Source organism: Corvus kubaryi, unplaced genomic scaffold (assembly GCF_017639235.1).
Source record: "Corvus kubaryi isolate FWS band 111438036 unplaced genomic scaffold, C.kubaryi_AGA036_p1.0 37266, whole genome shotgun sequence".
Classification (NCBI taxonomy): domain Eukaryota; kingdom Metazoa; phylum Chordata; class Aves; order Passeriformes; family Corvidae; genus Corvus; species Corvus kubaryi.
Genome location: NW_024581081.1, coordinates 563,953 through 587,128, shown reverse-complemented (window position 1 = coordinate 587,128; position 23,176 = coordinate 563,953). Strand labels below are relative to the sequence as shown.

Genomic DNA, 23,176 nt, shown 5'->3' with positions numbered 1-23,176 from the left:
TGTAACTCCAATATAAAGACAAGGGTAATTATTTCTGTGCCAGGTAGCACTTGCACGTGTACAGCAATATAAATTATCAGATGAAACATGAAAAATGTCAACATCAAATGAAAAATATTTCTCAATTCAGAGATACATGCAGTAATAGGCATGGTTCAGCACTTTCTAAAGATGTAGGATTTTATAATCATTCACAATGTAAATGAGCTGTCAGAATTTTCAAGAACTAAATGATGTGAAAACAACAGGAAAAATTCCGTAAGTTTCAGTTCAAGACAAACAAAGGTCGTTTTTGTCAGGAATCAAATAGTATTTGACAAGTAGTGTTCAGTATCCATTTGTCAGATTTAGGATAAGATTCTGACTTAAAAAAATAAAAACCTTCACATAATCATGGCATTTTCCTGGATTGGCATTGCTTGGTCTGTAATGAATTACAATAAAAATGACAAACTGTAGATAATGCAAGGTAATTAAGAATGTAAAGCTCATTATTCAAATTGCTGTGACCTCTGGACAACCACAGGCTATTACTATTATAAATACCATAGAAGGCCAGTGTTGGAAAAGGAACCCGTGTGTTGTGTGATGCACAAAGTAAGACACTCAGCAGCCCAAGGAGTTCCAACTCAGCTGTGTAATTCCCTTGGCCCAGGAAACACGCTCAAGAAACAATGCACTCAGCCCAGCTCGTCACAGAGCACCCTCACACTGCACAGACAGGGTCTGGAATGTCAAAGCCTGATTGCCGGATAGGTCCACGCACAATGCAAACTGCCAGAACTGTTTTTTCACTGTGCTCTGCAAAAGTATATTTAATATTTTTCTTGTCTTATCTTATATTTTCATTTAATATAAACTGACTGAAAGTACTTCAAGCTGTAGCATTGTGCCAGTGGTCCTAGTCAACCTTGGAAGGCTACTCATGACAGCACAAGCTTATTTTTTTTGGGTCTTAACCTTTGTTGGGACTTCATCTGAGTGTATAAAAGACATCCTTACAGAACTGCTGTTACTTCAGAGCAAAATGAAGGGGGGTTGACCACAGCAGTAACTAAAACATGACAAACATCTGTCTCTCTCTCTGGTACCGTTTCTTCCTGAGCAGCCACAAACAAGTGGCTGCACTGTAATACAGAAAACATAGAAAGAATTTTAGTACTTTTAAAGATGTGCCTGAGCAAGGCTGAACACTAAGGTGGTTTTCTTGCAAAGTAAAATCACACAATGAAACAGTGTGAAATAGCATTAAGGGGGGAGCAGTTTGGTGTTTGAAAGAAATACAGTGAAACAAAGGCAAACAAAAACAGTTTTACTGTGGAATTCCTTGAGTGCAAGACATCTATCTTACAGATTTTCTTCCCCCTATCTCCAGGGTTAAGGCAACAACGTAATGTGCAAAATCCACCTTTTAAACAACATAAATATATCCAGTATTTCCACCAAAATAATTTTTTTTTTCTATGCTACTGTTCCTATAAAGCAATTGACATGCAGAAGGCCAAGTTGCATGGGTACCTGCACCACCAGGCACTTTTCACGTGTTCCTCTCCTGCAGGAATCTGGTAGGTAATGAATGAATGGGCACGTGAAAAGCTTTGTTTTCAAGCAAAAAGTTTGTGCTAAAAATACTGGGAAGGAAGATGCCAATAGATAAGAAGTAGTTCATGTTCCTTCTCATAACTGTTTGCTTTGGACATCCACACAAATAACTTGTACAAATAAGTGTAAACAAATGACACTAAAAGGTCTAGTATGAGGTAAATAATTAAGAATTTTTAATGCCTCAGTATTTAAACATAACAGGAAATAACAATTCCAAGCTTCACATATTATCATGTGGTGCAAATCACTCAGTTAACTGGCAACTGATTTACATCTCTGGCCAAATGTATGAGGAAGGAAGTTTAAGTGAGAATACATGAAATCTATTCTGAGAATATAAAGTTCTGTAATAAAAATTTTAAATTGTGAAATATACAACTGTAAGTTCAACTCAGCCATGTAAAAACAAATAGGATGCAATCTCCAGGCTAAACTGAAAACTTGACAATCTCAAATGGCAAATATTATGAGAACTTAGAAAAACCCCCTCAAAACAAAACAAAACACAAATAAAAGATAAAGAAAAAACCCCACACCACATTGAAATAAAATTCCTGATTATTTTAAATAGGTGTAAGCAGCCCATACTCTTGTTGCATTATTTCCTCAGGTAGTTTATGGCCAAGAGTAGAGGCTGCATTTGATTATGACACTGGTGCTGGAAATCACAGGCCCACAACTTCATCAGAACTGGAATTACACACAGACCATTTGAGAAAAGTGAGCTGGAGGAGCGTAAGCCTTCAAAAAGGCAGAGGAAGGAAACACTGCTTTTCCTTGACAAAGGTTTTGGGAACTTCTGTTTAACAAAGACCAAGGAGCCCTGGGGAAATGACCACTTAAGACAGAAACAGGACATAAAGCCAGGGTATGTTTAAACAGCTCAACCTCTCATGTAAGTTTTTTGCTTTGTTTTGTCATTGAGGCTGAAGAACCTAAACAGAATGGTAGAATACTGCCAGAGGCATAGGGGACATTCCTGACAAAAAACAGATCCATGCTTTTTGGGAGAGACCATTTGAAGATGCTGGGTTTGCACTTAAGTTCTCAACTGGCATTCAGAAAAAGTGTGCACTGGAGCCTGATTCTCATTGGGCTGTTACCATTTCCTATGAGAAGAAAAAATAAAAGAAATAAAATCCATTGTGGAGTGAAACCCTCTGGCTCAGACCTCGATAAAAATGTGAAGATAGGTCTGTGTAAGTTTAGAAGAAATTTCAGTTCACATGTGGGTATCTTACAAACAAAGCAAAGAAAGTATTAATGGCTTTGAGAAAGGCAACAAATTCCTCACTCGGGTCTACTGCAAACTAAATCTCTCAATGGTTTCTTAAGGAACAGCCAATATATGTTTGAACAAACCTAATTATTTTTTACTATAAATGAACACACATCCTTTAGAAATGTGGAGACAGATGTAAGAAAATACAAACATTTTAAGTATTCTTCCCATCCTTGGGCATTTAACTGGTAATAACAAGCTTTGATTCCTCTGGCATTCAAAAGCCTTAACACTTCCCAGTCTGGCAGAGCTCGGTGGGTATCACAGAAATGAGGTAAGCAGAGAGGTGCATCAAGATGCCCCCACAGGGAGTCTCTGAAAAGCTCAATGCATAGAAAAAGAACATTTGCAAGATGAAGTCCAATAAAGCTGCCACAGCTATGGGTTGGAAACACTAGTACAGGGCATGAAATCATCAACAAAGCAGCTAGGAAACCACTGATAAATACAGTTTGTTCATGTAATTACATAATCTAATTTGTTTCCAATACTCAAACAACCTTGAACAGCTCCAGATAAACTAATTTAATCAAGTCCAAATGTTTTCATTTAATCAAAACCATGTGTAACAAAACAAATTCCAAGCACCTCAATCCTCTTAATCCTCAAAAAATAGCCCATGCTTACCCAAACAAAACCCCTAGGATGGATGGAAACTCCCTTCCTGTAACCAGTGTTAGAGAGAACGAAGATGGGTTTTGAAATGTTCCTCATCTGAGTCTCCAAATTCCTTTTCTTTTACACCTCAGGGAACATTTGAGTTTCCCTCACCACTCTTTGCCTTTTCTACTTAGGTACTATCAACAATTCAAGCGTAAGCACTATTCAATTACACCAACAGACTTGCCAAGGAAAACCTTGAACTGCTCATTTAGATAACAGTATTTCCACTGGATGCATCACAAAGAGCAGATTAATTTTGTCTCTGAGTTACTATAGTTATCCAGCATTACTACATGCCCCCCAGCTGTTTGGGCATCTTTCATCCACCCTGTTACTAAGCACACAGAAAGCACAGGGACTAGCACGCAGATCTACCAAGCACAAACTGTCACAGGAAAGCAGGGATGGCATTCACTGTGCTGAATGCGCATGCACTGCCATATGCAATATTCTTTTAATATAGTGCTCTGAAACACCACACGTTTTAGGTAAAAGCTGAAACCCAGAGGTGGCACACATGGATCTGCACAATTGCTCTAGACTTATTTCTACATTCTAATTGCAGAAACTCTAACAGTAACTTATAAAAGGCACAGAAGCATGAACTACAGTAGTGACGCTATCCCTCTGGTTTAGACTCTTCCCTACTTTTTTTCCCCTACATCTTACTTGTGGCACCTCAACTTTCTAACTAATTCATCCTAAACTCTTTTCTCTTCAGATTCCTGGCTGCAATTCAGAAGAAGTTGCAATGTAAAAAATATGTAAATATGTAAAGAAGTTGCAAACAAAAAAATAAATTAACTATTTGGTTACTTTAGTAACATTCAGATAATCTTGATATCGCAAACTTGTGCTTTGGAAGCAAAGGGAGAAAATAAAATCTTTAAGTGGTGTTAATAGTATAATACCTCTGCATTCACCTCTGAATTTATCCTAATGTTTGTATTTTGACAACTTTTAATATAAATATTCCATTGCAACAACAAAACACAATTTTTAAAAGTAGATCTGATAGCAAGAGCTCCAGCACCAGATGTAAGAGTGATTTTTTCTGCTCATCACTGAAAACAGTGAAGTGACACCCAGCTCCTGTGACTGGCCTACTTATGTGAACATGTTAGTGAAGGCACTTGAGATGTTTCTTCTGGAAAGAGGTAAAATCTGCAACACTGCAGGGAAAATTTTCAAACAGGAACCTAGCTCAAAACCTAAACCTATGATAAAAAAATATGCAGCTACTAAATTGGGCTCTCAGCTATTGTAATTTAGCATGGTTACTGACTTCATTAGAATTTGCCTTATATTTTTAAACTATTATTACCAAGGGATCTTTAAATGCACCCCCACTTGGGAATGGGATCGTAAATATCGCTATTTAACCAGCTAAGCAAACCAAATTACAGCCAAAATAAGCAAGCTTTGTGGTGTTATTCCCGTCTGGATCATGCATGTTTTCTGGAGCTATTGGAGGCTACACTGTCAGCTATGGAACATCCTGATACTGAAATTTGGGGGTAGCAAGTTCAGATCATAAAGGGCAAGGCTTCAATATGTTACAGAGAAATATACATTTGTTGAGCGAGCATCATGATCAGCAAGAAATCCAGAATGAACATGCACTAGATTATTTCACTGTACTAATCATCTGTCTTCCTCAGTTTTAAACTCAGTACTTTAAAACAGCTCAGGAAGAAAAGCTGGATGTTGACAACTCGAAGATGCGTACACAGAGTCAACCAAGAGACATCAAACATGTCCCCAGGTATTTCACTCATCTCTCATTGTGGTTCCCAGTGGGATGGGAGTCTCATTGGCCCTGTATCACATCCTTCCAAACTCATGTGATAAGTCACCTATCCTCAGACATGCCAAATGCAACATACATCTGTGTGTACGTGACTTAAATGAGCACCATCTGACCAACAGCTGCCAATAAAACTCCTAGTGTTACAATCTGGAAAGAACAGGATGGATGAGAAACAGAATATTCAAATGCTATCAGAAAAATAAAGTGTATGCTGTGCCATGGAAAATCACCTAATGCTGTGCTTAGTCAATATAGAAAGGGTATAGTAAAAGTTATGGTAGCTGCAAAATGATTGACAGGAGGATTTTTACTAACAGATATGATGCATAGTCAATCTTTGCTAACTCTGCTTCTAATATTCTCAATATCTGAGATGATTCAGACACTATTTTTGGAAGCTAGGTAAGGAATCATCTGAGTCACTCCTACCCTGATCGTAGGTGGCGAATCTATTGACTTTATTTGAATTTATCACCCTGATATACTGAGTATACCACAACAGTTAGGCTTAGACTCAGTATACCACGAAAACCAAAAACCCACCTTTTACTGTTTATCGGGAATTAATGCCTTACAAATGGCCAGTGTCAGACCTCTGATAACAATGCTAACACATACAAAAAAGCTACTCCAGACATTTCTTTGGATTTCTAGTGCATTGATATTTATTTTCCTCTGAAATAAAATAACTAGGAAAAGCTGGCTTTGTAAGTGCAACAAATTAACACCCTTGTTTAAAACAAGCATGCTGCAGTATAAAGAAAGACATTATAGGTATCAATTTAAGCAGTCCTGAGTAACTTCTTAATTGCCATCATCAAAGTGGGAATGCTGAAGTCAAGATGTACAGTGTCAGATGAAAACTACCTTCCTATGTTCCCAGCATTTTTAAGACTTACCCTTCTGTATAGTGTTTCATGTGCCTGAGCACATGTAATGCTAACAAGTATTTATTAATGTTATTGAAACATACCTGCCTTCAATAGAACAAGAATTCAACAGAAGGACAGGTAACAATGAAACGCAAGCATCTTTATTGCTACAGGATCCTTCCAGACTATACTCTTCCCTTCAGGTGCCAGCTGAGGAGCCCTACCCACCTTTCAGGACAACAGGATTAATGAGTAATTTGACCACAATCACACTAGGCTGTCATTGCTCATGCACTGTTACAATCTGAAGAAGTCAGTGAACTGATTCTCTGCTCTGACACCTGTTCTGCTATTAGGCTATTTCCAGAAAACGTACTGGACTCTTGCATAGAGTAACACCCACTAGCATAGACATCTAACTACTTGGTTACATCAGATAAAGCAGCAGAATGTTCTGAGAAACGTTTAAGCCATTGGGCATGCCTCTGTTATGCAAAGGCTGTGAAGACCACAGAAGTAATAAAGCTGACACTGGCCAGGGACATCAGCATCCTTACCGTTTCTGGCAACTGAATAATAGATATTTAAGATGATGTGCTGGTTTCAGCTGGCTTAGACTTAATCTTCTTCACAGTGGCTGGTATGCAGCTGTGTTGGGTTTGTGCTGAACACAGTTGATAATGTAGAGAGGTTTTTGTTGTTGCTGAGCAGGGCTTACACAGAGCCAAGGCCTTTTCTTCTTTGTGCACTTCCACACTGGCAAAGAGGCTGGGGATGCACAGGAAATCGAGAGGAGACAGAGCCAGGAAAGGTGACCCCAGCTGACCAAAGGGGTATTCCAGACCATAGGACATCATGCTCATTATATAAAGCTGGGGGGGAAGAAGGAGGAAGGGAGGGACATTCTCAGTGATGGTGTTCATCTTCCCAAGTCACCACTACATGTGATGGGGCCTTGATCTCCTGGGAATGGCTGAACACCTCCCTGCCCATGGGAAGCACTGAATTAATTCCTAGTTTTACTTTGCTTGCATGCATGGCTTTTTGCTTTCTCTATTAAATTGTCTCTATCTCAACCCATGAGTTTTCCCACTTTTATTGTCCCCATTCTCTCCCCAGTCCTGCTGATGAGGAAGTGAGAGGCTGCATGGTAATTGCCGGCTGGGGTTAAACCACAACAGCTGAGATTCATTCCCATTTAACCTTTTGTGCCTGCTTGAACAACACAAGTTAGGAGTGCTGTTACTTGAGGTTTTCTGGTCTGTCACTGAAGAGAGGCTCACCCAGCAGGCCAGTAAGGACATCCACAGGCCAACTTGCCATATGGGTGCATCTCATCACCCATTTACTACTAGGTTCTTGACTGAGGTATCTCAGTATGATTTCGTGAGCCAGATGAACACCCAAACTTAGATCCAAATGGTCTATAAACATTGATCTACTGCATCCCATCATACCACAAGACATCCTCAAATGATAAAATTATGTTTAAAATAGAAAAAGAAAAGCCACAGAAACTTTAGTCATGACAAAAATTTCCAAACATCAGGAGACTGCTCTCTCATTACTGTAACATTACTGCAGTGCTCTTTTTGGAGTAAAAACATCTACAAGAAGAACAAAGTAGGACTAGATTCTTTAAATTGGATATTCATTAACATACAGATAATAGCTCATAATCCAAATGTTCATGGAATAGTTAAAAAACATATGCTATGATTTGCTGGCACTGACTACATCACAAGAAATTGGAAAGTTTTCTAGGGAGTTGACCTTGAGGAGGTGACACAATGCGAGAATGGGATGGATGTTGTTCAGAGTTTGAGTAATAAATTAGGTCATAGGAGACCAGTGAAAACCTAGAAACTCAAATCCTGGAGTTCTGAAGGAGGAAAGGAGCAGAATCACTGCTAGTGAATAGGAAGAATAAAGATTACTCCGCAGAGAATGTACAGTTGGAAATTCATTAAAAATACACAACTTCACCACACATGGTGGTTCTTATAACCATAATAGCTGTATAAATTGTTGCACAAGCTTTGTAAACCTAAAACACAATCAATGCTCTGCCTGGTTGTGTCCAGTTCCAAGCAACTTAACCATGCACCAAATTCCCCTGAGCTGTGTACAACCTCATTGAGAAGCTTCACACGACAATGCTGGTCTGAGTAAGGTGTTCTAGCACTACATATATAGCATCTAACAGGCTGAGTTTAAGATATTCAAATAATAAATAAGAGAGATGCAATGGACTCATATTAACTATAGAAAGGTAGTATTACAGCGTATGTTATGAAGCTGGTCTCCCCTGGTTACCTATACCAGCAGTTTCCAAAGCAGGGTGTGCTCATCCCACTCAGTGTGCCAGAAAATGTACTGGGATGCAGGAAAGAAATATGTTCTGTACCATTAATAAATAAAATAAATTTTCAATAGAGTTCACTTAGTCTTTTTCTGATGCATTTTTACTTTCTATTTCGTCTGTGGTTTATAATGTACAAACAGATGATACATACAGTAGTACGTATATGTAATTTATAAATATATACATATGAGGGAGAGTGTTCAAAAGTATTTTATTGATAGGAATGTGCAATCAAAAAAGTTTGGAGACCACTGCCCTATACATCCTATTGACAAAGGCAGTCCCTCTCAGGGAGAAGTCAAAGAAGTCATTCCTAAATTATGAGAGGAACAGTTGCTAAAAGTTTCCCTAAACTTGAAATATCTGAGTAACATCCAATATAAAATTTTGATTTAATAGCTCATCTTATTCTCTTTAAATTAAACTGAAAATACAACCAAAATGAGAAATGAATAAATTATTTGGATGAGTAAAATATAGATCAGAAATACTCTGTTTGGTTTCTTAAAACTCAATCCTCTTCCTGTGCAATCAGCAAATACCTAATTTTCCTTCTATTCATTGACTAGCATCCCTCAAGACTTTGCAAGAGATTAACAGAAAAAAAGTTTACAGCTCCCATAGACTTCAATTTGATTCACATTCATAAATCCCTGGTTGAAAGTTCATGGTTCACCCTGTTTTTATGGACACATAGAAAACTCACTGAATTTAAGTGCCTACATAACAAAGATAAAGTTCATGTTCCAAAAGAAAAATCCAGGAATCCCAGAGCCTCTACACTACAAAACAGGACTCTCAATTACAGTGATACTCAAATCTAAGAGCTAATTACAGGTGGAATGGATAGATGAAGGCTATACAGACTACACAGGATGAGAATTATCTGGAGGAGAATAAAAAACCAGAACAAACAGTAGAAAGGCTGAATGGGGAAAGACTGTGATCAACAGAGCAGTGGTAGCTGCTTGCTTCCTTTTGACTGTGCTAAGCCCAGAAGGACACATTAAATACAAACCCATTTGCTAAGAAATCTATTAATGATATACGCCATATTTCAACATGCAGAGAAAATTTTCAGACTCTTTCCTCTTCTTTAGAGGCAACTTTTTTCTTGCTCTTTCTTACTCTTTAGAGGCAACGTCTTTTCTAAGCCAAAGCTGGTATACACTTGATCTTCAGTGAGGTATGTGCAAAGACATTTAGTTTAGCAATAACAAAATTACAGCTGTACAAGGTATTGTGTTTATTTGAATATGCAACAATGTAATCATTCAAATAAATGCACTCTCAGTTCTCTTTTTACAGTACTTCAAGTCAGATGTACATAAACTAATCCCTATAAATTAAAACCATATACAGTAAAATAAAACATTATGCATTTTAACTTTGTGTTCTGTTTTGCTTTAACTTTGAGAGAAACATACTCCATGTGTTTTTGAATGACTGCAGGTGTGGATTTTGTACCATTTCCATTTGTGGTTTTTCCTATGACTGCACATCCAAAAACTGTGTTCTCTGTAACAGACGGTTTGGGGAGTACTTTGAGAGCAGATGGACTTTTGCTTCATGGTGATGGTCTGAAGTCTTTAAGGTGAGCAAGGGAGTGGAAATGAGTTGCTAACAGGTTTGTATGAGTTCAACCTCATTAAAATCATGTGACTGAACAATTTCTTTTTTTTAAATTAGCGTCTGGCCTCCACTGGAATCTGAGGTAAAGATGTCAATTTTGAATAATTATTTTAAGATTATGAAGAAACAGCTCACAGATGCTGTAAGCTCCATGGTAGAAACCAGAACTATTTGTTGATGGCAAGTTCTGATAAATACATGGGGGAAAGAAATCATTCTTTCTGAACAGATGTGGATATCAAAAACTAACAAAATCCTTAAAATACAATTTTTCTTTGTAATTTGAGCATTGGAGGCCCATAATTGAAAATGCATTAAAACCTGATCTTTGCTCAGTCTATAGAATTGTACACTTACATTACAGGATTAAATTGTAGTCCACTAGTATTTCAGATTAGAAAAGCCTATACTACACTACCTGGACTGTAAGCAAATTAATTCATCCTGCTGTCAGCTCAAATTTATTTATAGAAGAAAGGGGGACTGGAAGAAAGAAATGTCTTTTGAATTGATGGTCATAAGTGGTTCCTCCCAAATCATTTTGCATTGGCTCTTCAGGCTAGGAAATACCTTTTTTCCCCAGTATCTTCCATAAGGCAAAGAAGAATTCATAATAATAGTCCTGCTGTTATCTGTCCTTTTTATTTTAGCTACTCAGTTCACTGCCTGAGGAAAAATACTTGGCCTTCATTTTGCTACAGCTATTATGATGTTGCTGCATGAATATTTCTATCATAGTCATCATCTGTACAGATTAAATTTCAAATTACCAGATAAAGCAGTGGATAAATCCCAATGTCCTTTTCTTAGTATTTTTTCCTGAGACACACACACTGACAGACTGACCAACTTCTTTGAACTACTGTTGCAGAAAGTTTAAAAAGTTATTATTTTAGCCAAGTCGTCCAAGAATTCTGAAATTTTCACGTGTCTGTTAAAGGAAATAGTATTTCATTTGGCAGCAAAAAAGCATAAACCAACGAAGTCTGACAATGCACAAATTATAATTACTACAAGAACAAATCTTTTACCAAATAAGGCTGCAAGGTAGCTACCAGAGAAGGACAGAAAAGGACAAAAGTGATAATACTAAAGGAATAGCAAGGTTCTTGCATCACAGCTTCTTCATATTTGCAAGTTCAAGCGCAAAACGCAAGGCTATTTCAAAGTAACACTTCATTCTTACCCACAGAGAATATACTACTAAAAGCAAACTGTGAATTACCATATGCTGTTCTTGAGCTAAGTAGTTATTCCAGAAATAAGCTTCTCTTCAATTAGGTTGTCTGATGGAACATATAAAGTTGAAAAGCAAAGATTTTTTTAAAACATTAAAATAAAATCACTTCTCACTTATGTTACCAAAAAGAATTTAAAAAATCTCTGCGTGACATGTGCTAGCAATTATTTTAAATCCTCCACGTGTTCATCTGCTAAGTCTCAGATGGAGCCACAGGAATAGTGGTCTGGGCAGAGTTACATAGGTCATACATGATGGGTTACCTACACAGGCTGACACCATTAACCAAATAGCAAACACCACTTCAAAACAGAGAAGAAAGCATCTCTTCTAACATGTTACCTTTCTAGCAACTCTTACTAAACCCAGTAAAATAAAAGGGTAAAATATAATGGGTAAAAAACTGTACAGTATGTACCTCACAAGCTGCCAGAAGAGACTGTGACTGTAAAGTCTTAAAAATCTACACAAATACTCCACAAGATGTTGGTCTTTTATATGCCTTTACATGCCACCAATACTATTTACATGCCTGTTCATCAAAAGGTTACTAAAAAATCCACCTCAAATGTCATAGTCTTACAGTTCCTCACCAAGGTGGTAGGACATGTGCAGAATGTATCATAGGGAGCAAAGAAATGACAGCTTTAATACATACTAAATGGTAGCAAGGAAACACCAATCACTTCTCTTGGACTTCATACGTAATCTACAGATAAAGGCAGTTGGCTGGCTTGCCAACAGGCTGCCTTGCTTGCAGGCAACTGACATTTTTAACCAACACTCTTCTTTGATAATACCTGAAGTGCTTGAATAAAAAGCAATGCTAACTCCTACAACACTAACAGTAATTCATGGTCACATAGGTTCAGGAATTCTATCCACATTTTGTAAAATAACTGCCTTAAATTTTTGCAATTCTAAATAGTTATGCTTTTTAAACTCTTTGCTAGATAGGAAATTATGTTAGAATAATAATTACATAGTGAGTCTTCTTACTAAATTTCCTTTGAATAACCTATTGTTTTAAAATATATTGGTCAAATTTTCATTGCTTTCAGAAGAAGACCAAATAAAATTTGAGCAAAATGCTTCTGCTGCTTCTTGGAAGTTTCTGTCTATACGTAATTGGAAACTTCTGGACAACCTCAATTATCTAAAAACATTTATACAGAGTCAACACAGTAAAGCTGGAAAAATTTTTGATAGAAAATTCCAGTAGGAAAAGTGCCAAAATTCAAGAGGCAACATAATTTCAGCATTATTGTAACAGGGTACAGAATATCCAGGTCACTGTGATCCATGCTGAAAATTTCAAAATTTATGATTAAATAAGAAGGATCAGATACATTTTTACTTAAGACACCACGTTCACCTAGAGAAGGCTCCAAGGTGACCTTATAGCAGCCTTCCAGCCTCCCCTAAAGGGGGCCTGCAAGAGAGCTGGAGAGGGACATTTTACATGGGCATGGACAGGACATGGGGGGGAGGGGCTTTAAACTGAAAGAGCGTAGATTTAGATTAGATATGGGGAAGAAATTCTTCACTGTGAGGGTGGTGAGGCACTGGCACAGGTTGCCCAGAGAAGCTGTAGATGCCCCAACCCTGGAGGTGCTCAAGTCCAGGCTGGATGGGGCTCTAAGCAACCTGGTCTAGAAGAAGGTGTCCCTGCCCATGGCTGCGGGTTGGAAGTAAATCATCTTTAAGGTCCCTTCCAAGCCAAACCTTTCTATAATTCTACCATTCTGTTTCCTTATTTGACACAGATACTGCCAAGTGCTCAGACACAAAATTTCTACAGAAAGATATGCACTTTCACTGACTAGCATGGAACTTTGACTTCTCATTTAAAACTGTTTGAATGAACCACTTTAAATGAGATGTGGAGCTGCAAATGAACAGTGAATATGAACCTAAGTATTAAATGACTGATTCCTTTACTAAGTTCTGTCATTCCTGTTGAATTAATGACGCACAGATTCCATGGGAAACAATCGAATGTAAATCTATAATTAAATATATATATATACAATAGTGGAAGAAAAATAGAAAAGCATTAAAATATTAATTTGGGCATTTACTGATTCCTTACTGCTTCATTTTACAGTTACAAATTAGTCATTGTCCTCCCACTCTTAACAGGAAGATAATTCATTTCAAAATTGGAAAATGGACTAATTTTGAGTAGAAACAGGACACTTCACTGAGTAACTTCAACAGTGAAAGAGACGGAAACCTTCTGTGCTACTCTGTTCCCATCCTTTCCCATGCACCCGTATCAACCCTGTTTTACAAGCCTCTGTAGATATATCAGGACTGAAATACCATACAAACTGCACATGCATCAATCCAACAGAATAATGAGATTCATCTATTCAGCAGAAGTTTCCACTCAGATTAAATGCTTTCATTCTCCAAGCCAATGAAATATTAGAGGTTGGTTAGTTTAACTGCAACATATCCCATTCACAAAATGAAACTGCAAAAATCCCCAAAGTTTCACTGAAGCAGCCTGGCAGTCAAAGAGGTCCTTCCTTTTAAATACCAAGCTTTCATCACCTTCAACTGGTGTGCTAGGAGCTATTCCTCACCACAGCCAAAGATCTCAGCTACCTGAAAAGCACCATTCCCCCCAGTCTGTCCCTTTTTATTTTTAATGGCTTATCCATATTGTATAAAATTTTCAGGAAATGGGATCTGTTCCTTGCCTGAGCTCACTGCTATCAAGCTTCAGCTGAATTGACAAACTGAGCACATTTTAAGAACCTGAAATAATCAATGACAAAGCTTGAGTAACTGTAATGCAGGTATGGCGATTTATTCTCTTTGAAAATGCAGTGTTTACAAAATTCAGCACAAAATTGAAAAGAAACAAAAAAAATTTACTCTGGGTCATTATTAGAAATAATTTATTATTAAGAACAAAGTAAAGTGATTTCTAACTAATCTGTCTCTGAGAACCTAAATTCAGCCTCGTGTACTAGAATGCTGTTCCTGCTACAAAAATCCATTTAAAACTTTTCCAAATAGGGCATGTGACTATCTCCTCTGGTTTTAGGAAGAGAAAATATTTTTAAAAAACATGCTGAAAAAGTGCTGCTTATTGCTTTAAATACATATTTTGTGACATGACATTCTGTTTCATGGTTGCATTTCTAAATATCAAGTCATCTACATAAGAATTTCCACACACTTTGGATTAACAGTAAGTAAAGAAGCTAAAGCAGGGACTTGAAAGCAAAAAGCACAAGTTAAACATAATTCAGTTGTTAAAAATATAACAAAAATTAATGATCTTGGAAGACACAAATTACTTCTGCTTTATGTAGCAGGAGACATCAGGACAAGTCTAAGCTAGTGAAAGGCACTAGAGAACAGATATAAAAAATTATTTCAGTAATATATATTTTAATTTCTGATTTCGAAGCTCCTGAAAACTGTGACTGGTGAAAGAATTCGATTTACAGGTGTAGGATCCCTCTTCTCTAGTTATTAAGAAGTTCATGCAGCATTTTTGTTTTTAATTGGAGAGCCTTTAAGTGCTAGTTCAGACCTTCTTACTCTTCTTTGAAAACAACAATACCTAGAGCTGTGGTAAATGCTTTGTGTCTTTTAAATGTAGTAGTGAAGATAGCTAACAGGCAGGTTAAAAATCCTTATCCATGTGTAGCAACTTGCTTTTATACATTTTTAAACATAACACTCCCTTATCTTTCCATCAAATACTATTATAGGCTGCTTTTGTTGAATGTTTCTAGCAGCCCACTGTACCCAGTGAATCAGAGCTGCGTGGACTGAGGCCAGGAAGGAAGGTGTGGAACACGTCTTCACAGGTCAATTTCCACTCTCCAAGTTTTCAAGTATTTGAGAGAAGGTCATGTTACAGCACAGATTTACATAGCAGACAAATTACACGACTGCCCGTTCTCAGCATTTCATAATTTCAATAGAAAAATTAGGTCAAATGAAAGGGGGGAAGAATAACCCTATCCTTTCATGCTAGTCAGAAAATTACGCAAAAAACTTACTTAGCTGGGGTTCTTGCCAAAACATTGGTAAAAATCTGCATTGGCAGTGAACACAGATTTTAAAGTATTAGATTTACCATTCTCTTACAAAATACTTTTCTTTTTTTTTGTGCCTCCAAACAACCACAAACCAACTCCAAAATTTGCTCTATTCTTGTTTTTAAACACTGGTTTTACTATTAGTCCAAAACATACATTTTTACAAACATGCATACTATGAAGGAATGAGTTAGTAACTTCAAGGGCTTTCACACAGAGTCTGACAGTCTAGTAGGAGTGTTAAAAGAGGGAACTCTATGTATCATCTGTCCAGAAGAAAAGAAAAATAATTTGGAAAGGCTTTTCCCCCTCACCCTCAGAGCATGAAATACACTGCACTTGAAAAACGGCAATATTGGCCAGCCTCAGCACTGCCTGAACTCTGTGTTTATTCTAGACAGAGACTAAAATTACAGTGTTCATATTTGGCATTCTTTGACTAGAAATCTGCAAAATAATTAAGGTTCTTTTTTCAGAAAACAGTACTATGATATTTTCAGGATAACTACAAAATTACTTTCCAAGAGCAGTTCAGGGTATCATAATGTGAAATGACAAATTTGAAGTGCTTAGGTATGTCCCCATACATCTGTACATCTTAACTAACAAGGCAAATACTTGCACACAAATGCCTATATAGTATACAGTTAAAATATGCTAATCATTATCCTAGGTAGCTTTCAGGATTTGTTTCAACAAACAGTTGCAGGGTTTAGTTTGGCATACTGTTGATACTCTTACTGAGCAAGCAGAAAGAACAAACATTAACAAAGACATTTCTGGCTTCTATAACTTTAATTAGACTTAACATTATTTCATTTTCTAAAAATGCCAAATATGAAATCTGATTTACTTTCAGCAGTAAGAAAAGTTTTAAGCTGATGCATGCTTAAAAAGGATTGTAGCTCCAAGGAACTGCCGAACAAATTTTTGAAGACCGAGTCACTGTTAGCTGTTCCCTAGATTTTACGTGCATTTGATACATATTAAACAAGTAAAAAAGAGGAAACAGAACTTTTTGTGTAATCTGTCATTTTCCCTATTTATTAACACAAACTTTGAGGGAGGAATTTTACCAAAAACTCAAGCTTAGTATGTTGCATCCCTGCAGCTGAAAATTCACATGAAAAATATGGGAGCTTTTTTTCTCTGACACAAAAGGAACTTTTGGGAACATTTCCGAAGGACACCAGAAAGCTTGTCTAACATAAAATGGTTCCTGCTCAGCAGAGCCCTCCAAACAAAGAGTAACAGATGCACAACTGGTATTAATAACAAAACATCTCCTCCCTCTGTTAGTCAAGAGAGGACAGCTAAGGACAAATGCAGTTTCAGGGTACTTACCTACTCGGAAGTTAGTGGCTGTCAGAGTGTCAGCAGCATGGCCGTTTTCACTGATGAGGGTGGTTGTATTTCCCTTCTCACAGTTGTTCTGACAGTTGCCTTTGGTACAAGTTACTTTACAGATGCTGGGTGTAAAGACCACCTTGATGCGACCAGTGTGATTTCCCACTGTCAGCGGAGGCAAAGAAAAAAAGAAAAATAAACAGATCACTTTGGTATCCATTGATTTCCTTCAAAAAGTTTTTGGGAAAAAAAAAAAAACGCCGCGGGGGGGGGGAAGGCGACAGGTCTACAGGAGGAGGGCAGTCTGCAGTGCTCTCTCTCATAGATCTCCAGTGGTGTCTCTGAAACAGGAGTAGGAAGCTTAGCAAACAGAACTCCGGGATCCGCTCCAAAACCACATTTAAAGTCAAGTCACTGGAGTGGGATTAGTAATCACAATGCTGCACTTTATTCACAGGCAGACAAAGAGCAATACCAAGGGCATGACAGCTTAAATAGCCAACCCTGACAGGCAGATGCAATGTAAAGAGGCTGGCTGTGCACCTAGAGGTGAATAAACTCTTGTGTACTCCTACATACTTTTCCTGTTTCTGAACTTATTAAGTCACTATTTGTAGCTCGACCCCTGGAAATGTTTTAGGCATGCGGCATGTCTGAAAACATCTGTCTCAAATCTCTTGGCACCCCAGTCTGAAGTGGTCAAACCTTGTGACGCAGACACCTGGACCCATTTTTTCTTCACAGTTTTTTGGCACTATTTTTCCACAAGAATTTACATATTATAGACTGAGCTCTGCTGTCAGCCTTTGTTTTAGTAATAAAAAGCTCAGAGAAAAGGGTGAGGAATTATCAGTGCTTTAAAACACTGAGATCAAAGACAAAAAATTGCTGGATTCTCTTTTTTTATATACTTCCCTGTAGTCATTTTAAAAAGTTTGCATGCAATAAAGACTGCACAAGCACAAATTTGAAATTAAGCTAGTTGTAAGAATTTCTTGTTACAGAATTGTATTTAAAACCAGATGTATTTGATTCTATATCTAACAGTTGAAGACAAAAATTGTATTAAAACTACTTATTAGGGAAAAACAGGGAAAAGAACAGATTCCATTTACAATTATTTAAAAAGAAAACAGTTTGTTTTCTGCATACTACTAATAAATTCAGCAAGTTCTTGTAAATACATCATAGCATCTTTGTGGAAACTATTAATAAATACTTTCGTATCAAACCTAACAATGCCAAGAAATGACGCACAAAAAGAGAAGAATCTCCTTCTTCCTCATGTCATAGAAATAAAAAAGTTGCTGGACAGTTGCCTAACCTAGTTCATGAAACACCCTCCAGACGAACTTTTTTTTGAAAATATCAAGAAAATCTCAAAAATCTTCCAATATCGAAAGAATATAAGGCCTCCTTATTTCTGGCTCTTCATAAAAAAGTAAATTAAAGCAATTGTGCCAATTGTTTTGTCTACAGTACAGGCATTGCTCTATTTGAACAGCAGCTGTAGTACAGATGCTCCCACCTTATTCTCCCTAAACAATTATTAGAAAAGGCAGAGCCCAGACAAGAATAAAATTATTTCCATCAAAGGCTAATATTGCAATTTTAGGGGATTTAGAAGACATCTTGGATGCCAAGCATTTCTTACAAAAATGAATACACCTTAACGAATAAACAGATATAAGTGACCTGTGAACTGCTGAGGGTAGAACTTCTAAGCTTTGCTTTTTTTAAGCACAGCTTCACAAGCAATACTGCCATCTTTGCATATTACTTGCATAGTTTTATATATATTTTTTCCTAGAAAAGAGTCCATTTTATATTTTCAGACATTTTAGCAATATTTTTCCTTTAGGATGTGATCTAATTAAAAAAACATGGTAGTCGAGTCACTAAAGTTGGTTCTGCCTACACTATAGAAATGAGTATTGGGGGATCCAGACAAGCTTTCTGGCTTAGCTAAAAAAAATAAATAATTTGACTTTGTCAGTGTTGGAAATGAAGAAAATGCAGAGCACAATATGTGATGGAGCTCACAATGCAAATACTGAAACTGGATGGAGGTCACATGGTTTGTGTTGCCCTGGCATCGGGCAGGAACATGGAGAAAAACAAAAGCGGAGGCCATGTGGTCTGATTCTTCCACCTGACACCCAGAGATGTTCTGTACAAACCAAATACACTTCCTACCAAGAAATAGTCTGTACAATGTGTCCAGCAAGAGCAGAAAGTTTGACCATAGTCCCACCACAGCACCTGGCACAACAGTGACTAATAAGTTATAAAAAGCACCCCAATTTTCTATCTACCCAGGAGATGAGAATTTGACATGAAATTGTGCAAGGAGAGAGCGACAGGTTTATTGTCCTCACCCCCCATGAAGGGACACTTTTTGGTAAGTCTTGTGTCCTCAGCTCTGCTGAGTGTTGACCCGGGACATGAAGCTCATGAATACAATAGTGTTGTTAGTGTTACATACAGCTACTCTGCAGTTAATGCATTTGGCACCAGCAATCCAAAAGAACCATCCATATGCGTTGCATTCAATAAATCGTGCTGTTCGTGAGCCCGAGCGGCTCTTCTGAACATGACCCAACTTAAAGTGCAATAGATTATTTGCACACCCAGCATCAGACCCATAGTAATGCTTTTGAAATAGTCAGTAAAGATGAAACTAAACAATTGTTTAATTCTCCCTCACAGTATTCTGTACTATGTTGTTGAGTGCTGAGCTGCAGTAAATCTTGTGCATAACGTTCACAACAAAAACTTAAAAATAATTTTTATCACATAGTTTAGATTTTACCAGAAAATCCTGTAGCACAATTATTTCAGTAAAAGAGATGCCTTAGTATGAGACTCAACAGAAATTGTAAAATTTGCCTTTCAACACTTTTGGATGAGAAAATATTAGTATCTAAGTTTGGGAGTAATAGTGGTCTAGAAGTACTTTCAAAACCACAGATCAGTATCCAAAGAGCTAAAGAGTATCCCTGAAGGAATATTTAAATTAAACTTTTCAGGGAAGAAGTCTTAAAAACATGACGCAAGCTCTACCCCTACAAATATTCAAATCATTATTCACCAAAGTTTTTCATAGAATATCCTGAGTTAGAAGGTATTTACACAGAGTCCAACTCCTGGTCCCACACAGGACCAACCCAAGTGCCACACCATGGGCCCTGAGAGCACTGTCCAAACACTTCCCGAGCTCTGTCAGGCTTGATGCCATGACCACTTACCTGGGGAGCCTGTTCCAGGACCCAACCACCCTCTGGGCTTTTCCTAATATCCAACCTAAACCTCCCCTGGCACAACTGCAGGCCATTCCCTCACGTCCTGTCACTGGTCACCATAGAGCAGAGATCAGTGCCTGCCCCTTTTCCTTCCCCTCATGAGGAAGTTGCATGGGGGTCTGCTTGGGGGTCTGCTTGGGGGTCTGCCCTCAGTCTCCTCTTCTCCAGTCTGAACAGACCAAGTGACCTCAGCCACTCTTCTAATGGCTTCCCCTCAAGGCCGCTCCTATTTTCATAGCCCTTCTTTGGACATTGTTCAATAGCTCTATTGGCTTCTTATACTGTGGCACCCAAAACTGCATTGAAGAGCACTGACCCTAGAATGTAGCCCTATAGACACCCACTAGTGACCCGTCACCAGCCTGATCTAACCTCATTTACTACAACCCTTTGTGCTTGACCTGCCAGCTGGTTGGTCAACCATCACATGATGTGTTTATCTAGCTGTATGCTAGTTATTTTGCTATAAAATAAATTCTCACATATTCCTATTTTGATAGTTGCAAACAGACAGAAATAAGACACCTTCATATTCTTTAGAAAATCTTCATAGGAAGATTTTCTCCATCTTTCTTAGGTTTATGAAAACTATAACCACACTTAGTTTGTTCTCCTTCCCTAGCGTGCCACAGCTTTTAACTTCAATTCTTCTGGAGACATTTAGGATGGATACAAAGCTCTGAGCCTCTGAGCTAAAAACTGATCAGTGTTTGAGGAGGTGACTCAACACAGAGATGTTACTCATTCTTTTCTGCAGTTGCAGAGAAGTAGACAGTACTATCTTCACAGATTCTGAGGCTTAGGGACCTTAACAGTGAGCTTAATACATGCAGATTCAAATTGAAAAAACGACCACAAGCTCTTCTCCTGAAAGGAAGATTTTAGCAGAAACTTCAAGTTTAGACCCTTGGACTTCCTTGAATCTCCTCTTCGGTATTTTTTTTCCCTCCTCTTCTCCAAAGAGGAAAATTCAAGTCTAAATAAGAAATTGTTCTTCAGTACCTGATTTCGCAGTATTAATGCTAAAGCCCACAATTTCATGCTAGGAAAAGACCAATACTGCCATAGCCTTGACCTCTTTTGACTTTGGACTAGCTCATATTAAAGGACAGCGTATTTTTAAGGAGGCATACAGAGTATTTGCTTTAAACTCCAGAACCTCTACTGATGATGCCACTGTGACATAGGCATGACAAAATCTGCAACTTGGATTACCTCAAATTCATATTTGGAAAAAAACTGATAGTGCTACAGCAACACACCTGGAATAATTTTTTCCTATACATAGACAGAAATATATCAAACTCTTCTAGACCAATTTTAAACGTGGAAATGAAACACCTCACTATGCTCCTAAGTATAACACCAGACTGAAGAAATACAAATATGAGACCAGATAAACAAATGAGCCTAATGAAAAAAAAACAAAAGGAGAAGATGCAAACACCAAATAAATAGCAAAGTTACTGAAAAAAATGGCCAAACTAGAGATAGATTCAGATTGTTGTTTTAATAAAGACAGGACAATCAAGATGACTAATACTGGATAAAGCTTCATCCCTCAGCTAGACAGCAAATTCACAATGAGATTCAGCCAACAGCACCATCATCCTGCCTCATAGTCCAGGCTCACTTACACTTAAGAACTCCATGATACATTTGTCAAAAGAGATCAGCGGAAGAATGTACCCATAATTTCCAAAATCTATAAAACTCTTGAGCCAGATTAAAAAAAGAAAGATGTCTGGGTAAAGTGATGAGATTTTAGTTAAAAGTTGGCACTCTTATGTATGTGATTTTCTTTCCATCTCCGTAAGTCACTATGATATAATATCACGAACACAGAAAACTCCTGCTGTGATAAATTTATGATTTAGCAACAACTGCAGGAGAAATGGAAAATGTAAGCAAAAGGATTTCTTCACAGAACCCTTTCTGTCCCCACTGTTCATTACAACAATTTTTTTTTTCCCCTGCATTACCAAAAAAGGTGAATTAGTTAAGACAGCAGGTGGCACATTTTATGTCCAGGTGGTCACAATAGCTTACACAGCCATGCCTGGAAAGAATTGTATGAGGGGAAGGATTCCTCCTCAACCTCCCGAGTCCCTGTGTAATGCAACTCAGACTTTGTTTCTTTCTAGAAGAATTTCTATAAACACGCTTTTTTTCCTTGGGTTTATGGCTGCTCTCACAGCAGAACATTCTGACAGTATTCAATAGCTGCAGTGGAGCTCAGATGATTTGTGGTATGTCCCTGTTTTGTGGGAAGACAATGGGCTAGCAACACTAGTGAAAGCAGGACTGGTATTCAGTTAAATAGATAACTACAGAGGTCAAGCAGGGCAAAGAGAATAAAATATTTTAATGTGTCAAAAATATTAATGTTATTGGGTGATGGTTTTGTGCTTCACAGTGATCTAATCAAAAGGATTCACAATAAATAAAAAAACAAACAAGCAGTGGCTTCTACCAGCTGAGTACACAGTGTAGCTTATGCGCACGTCTCCCATATTCCTCGTACAAACATTTCTAGAACTATTTTAAGAGGCCAGTTTTGGGAGGTTGTTGTTGTTCTCGTTGTTTTGCTTTTTTTTTTCCCCCAATACCTTCATTTATGACATATATCCTGAGGCAAATCTCCTGAGGAAACAGAACTAACAGAACTATAGACATTCCATTAGTACCTCCACTAATGATATACATTACTTCTTTTCATGACAATCTACTTCTGCAATGATCCTAGTGTGTTTTCAGATGTGTATCTACAGAGTGTCATCAGACCTGAAGATTCTATTTTTAAATTACATTCTCTCCCCAATGAGAACAGATTATCTCAGGCTATTTCACATTTTCAAATTATAACCATAATGCATGGGGGGAGAGCATTTAAAATTAGATCTTCTCAAATCAAACCCAGTTAGCTTTTAAACAGCTAATAGATTCAACATTTTAAATTCTCAGATGACCAACATCCTCTTTTTTTCTTAG

At 37.6% G+C, this 23,176-nt stretch overlaps 1 protein-coding gene across 9 annotated transcripts in view; it reads right to left on the bottom strand.

Moving 5' to 3' along the window:
* The window catches only part of LTBP1 (latent transforming growth factor beta binding protein 1), a 192,548-nt gene that overhangs the window by 107,058 nt on the left and 62,314 nt on the right, over positions 1-23,176 (bottom strand). For 7 of the 9 annotated variants that reach the window (XM_042024999.1, XM_042025001.1, XM_042025002.1 and 4 more), the window contains exon 5: positions 16,881-17,048. In XM_042024999.1, the coding sequence (XP_041880933.1) occupies positions 16,881-17,048 (168 nt within the window). Of the gene's footprint in view, positions 1-16,880; positions 17,259-23,176 lie in introns of those variants that run through there. The other 2 variants (XM_042025006.1, XM_042025007.1) reach the window with 2 other exon arrangements.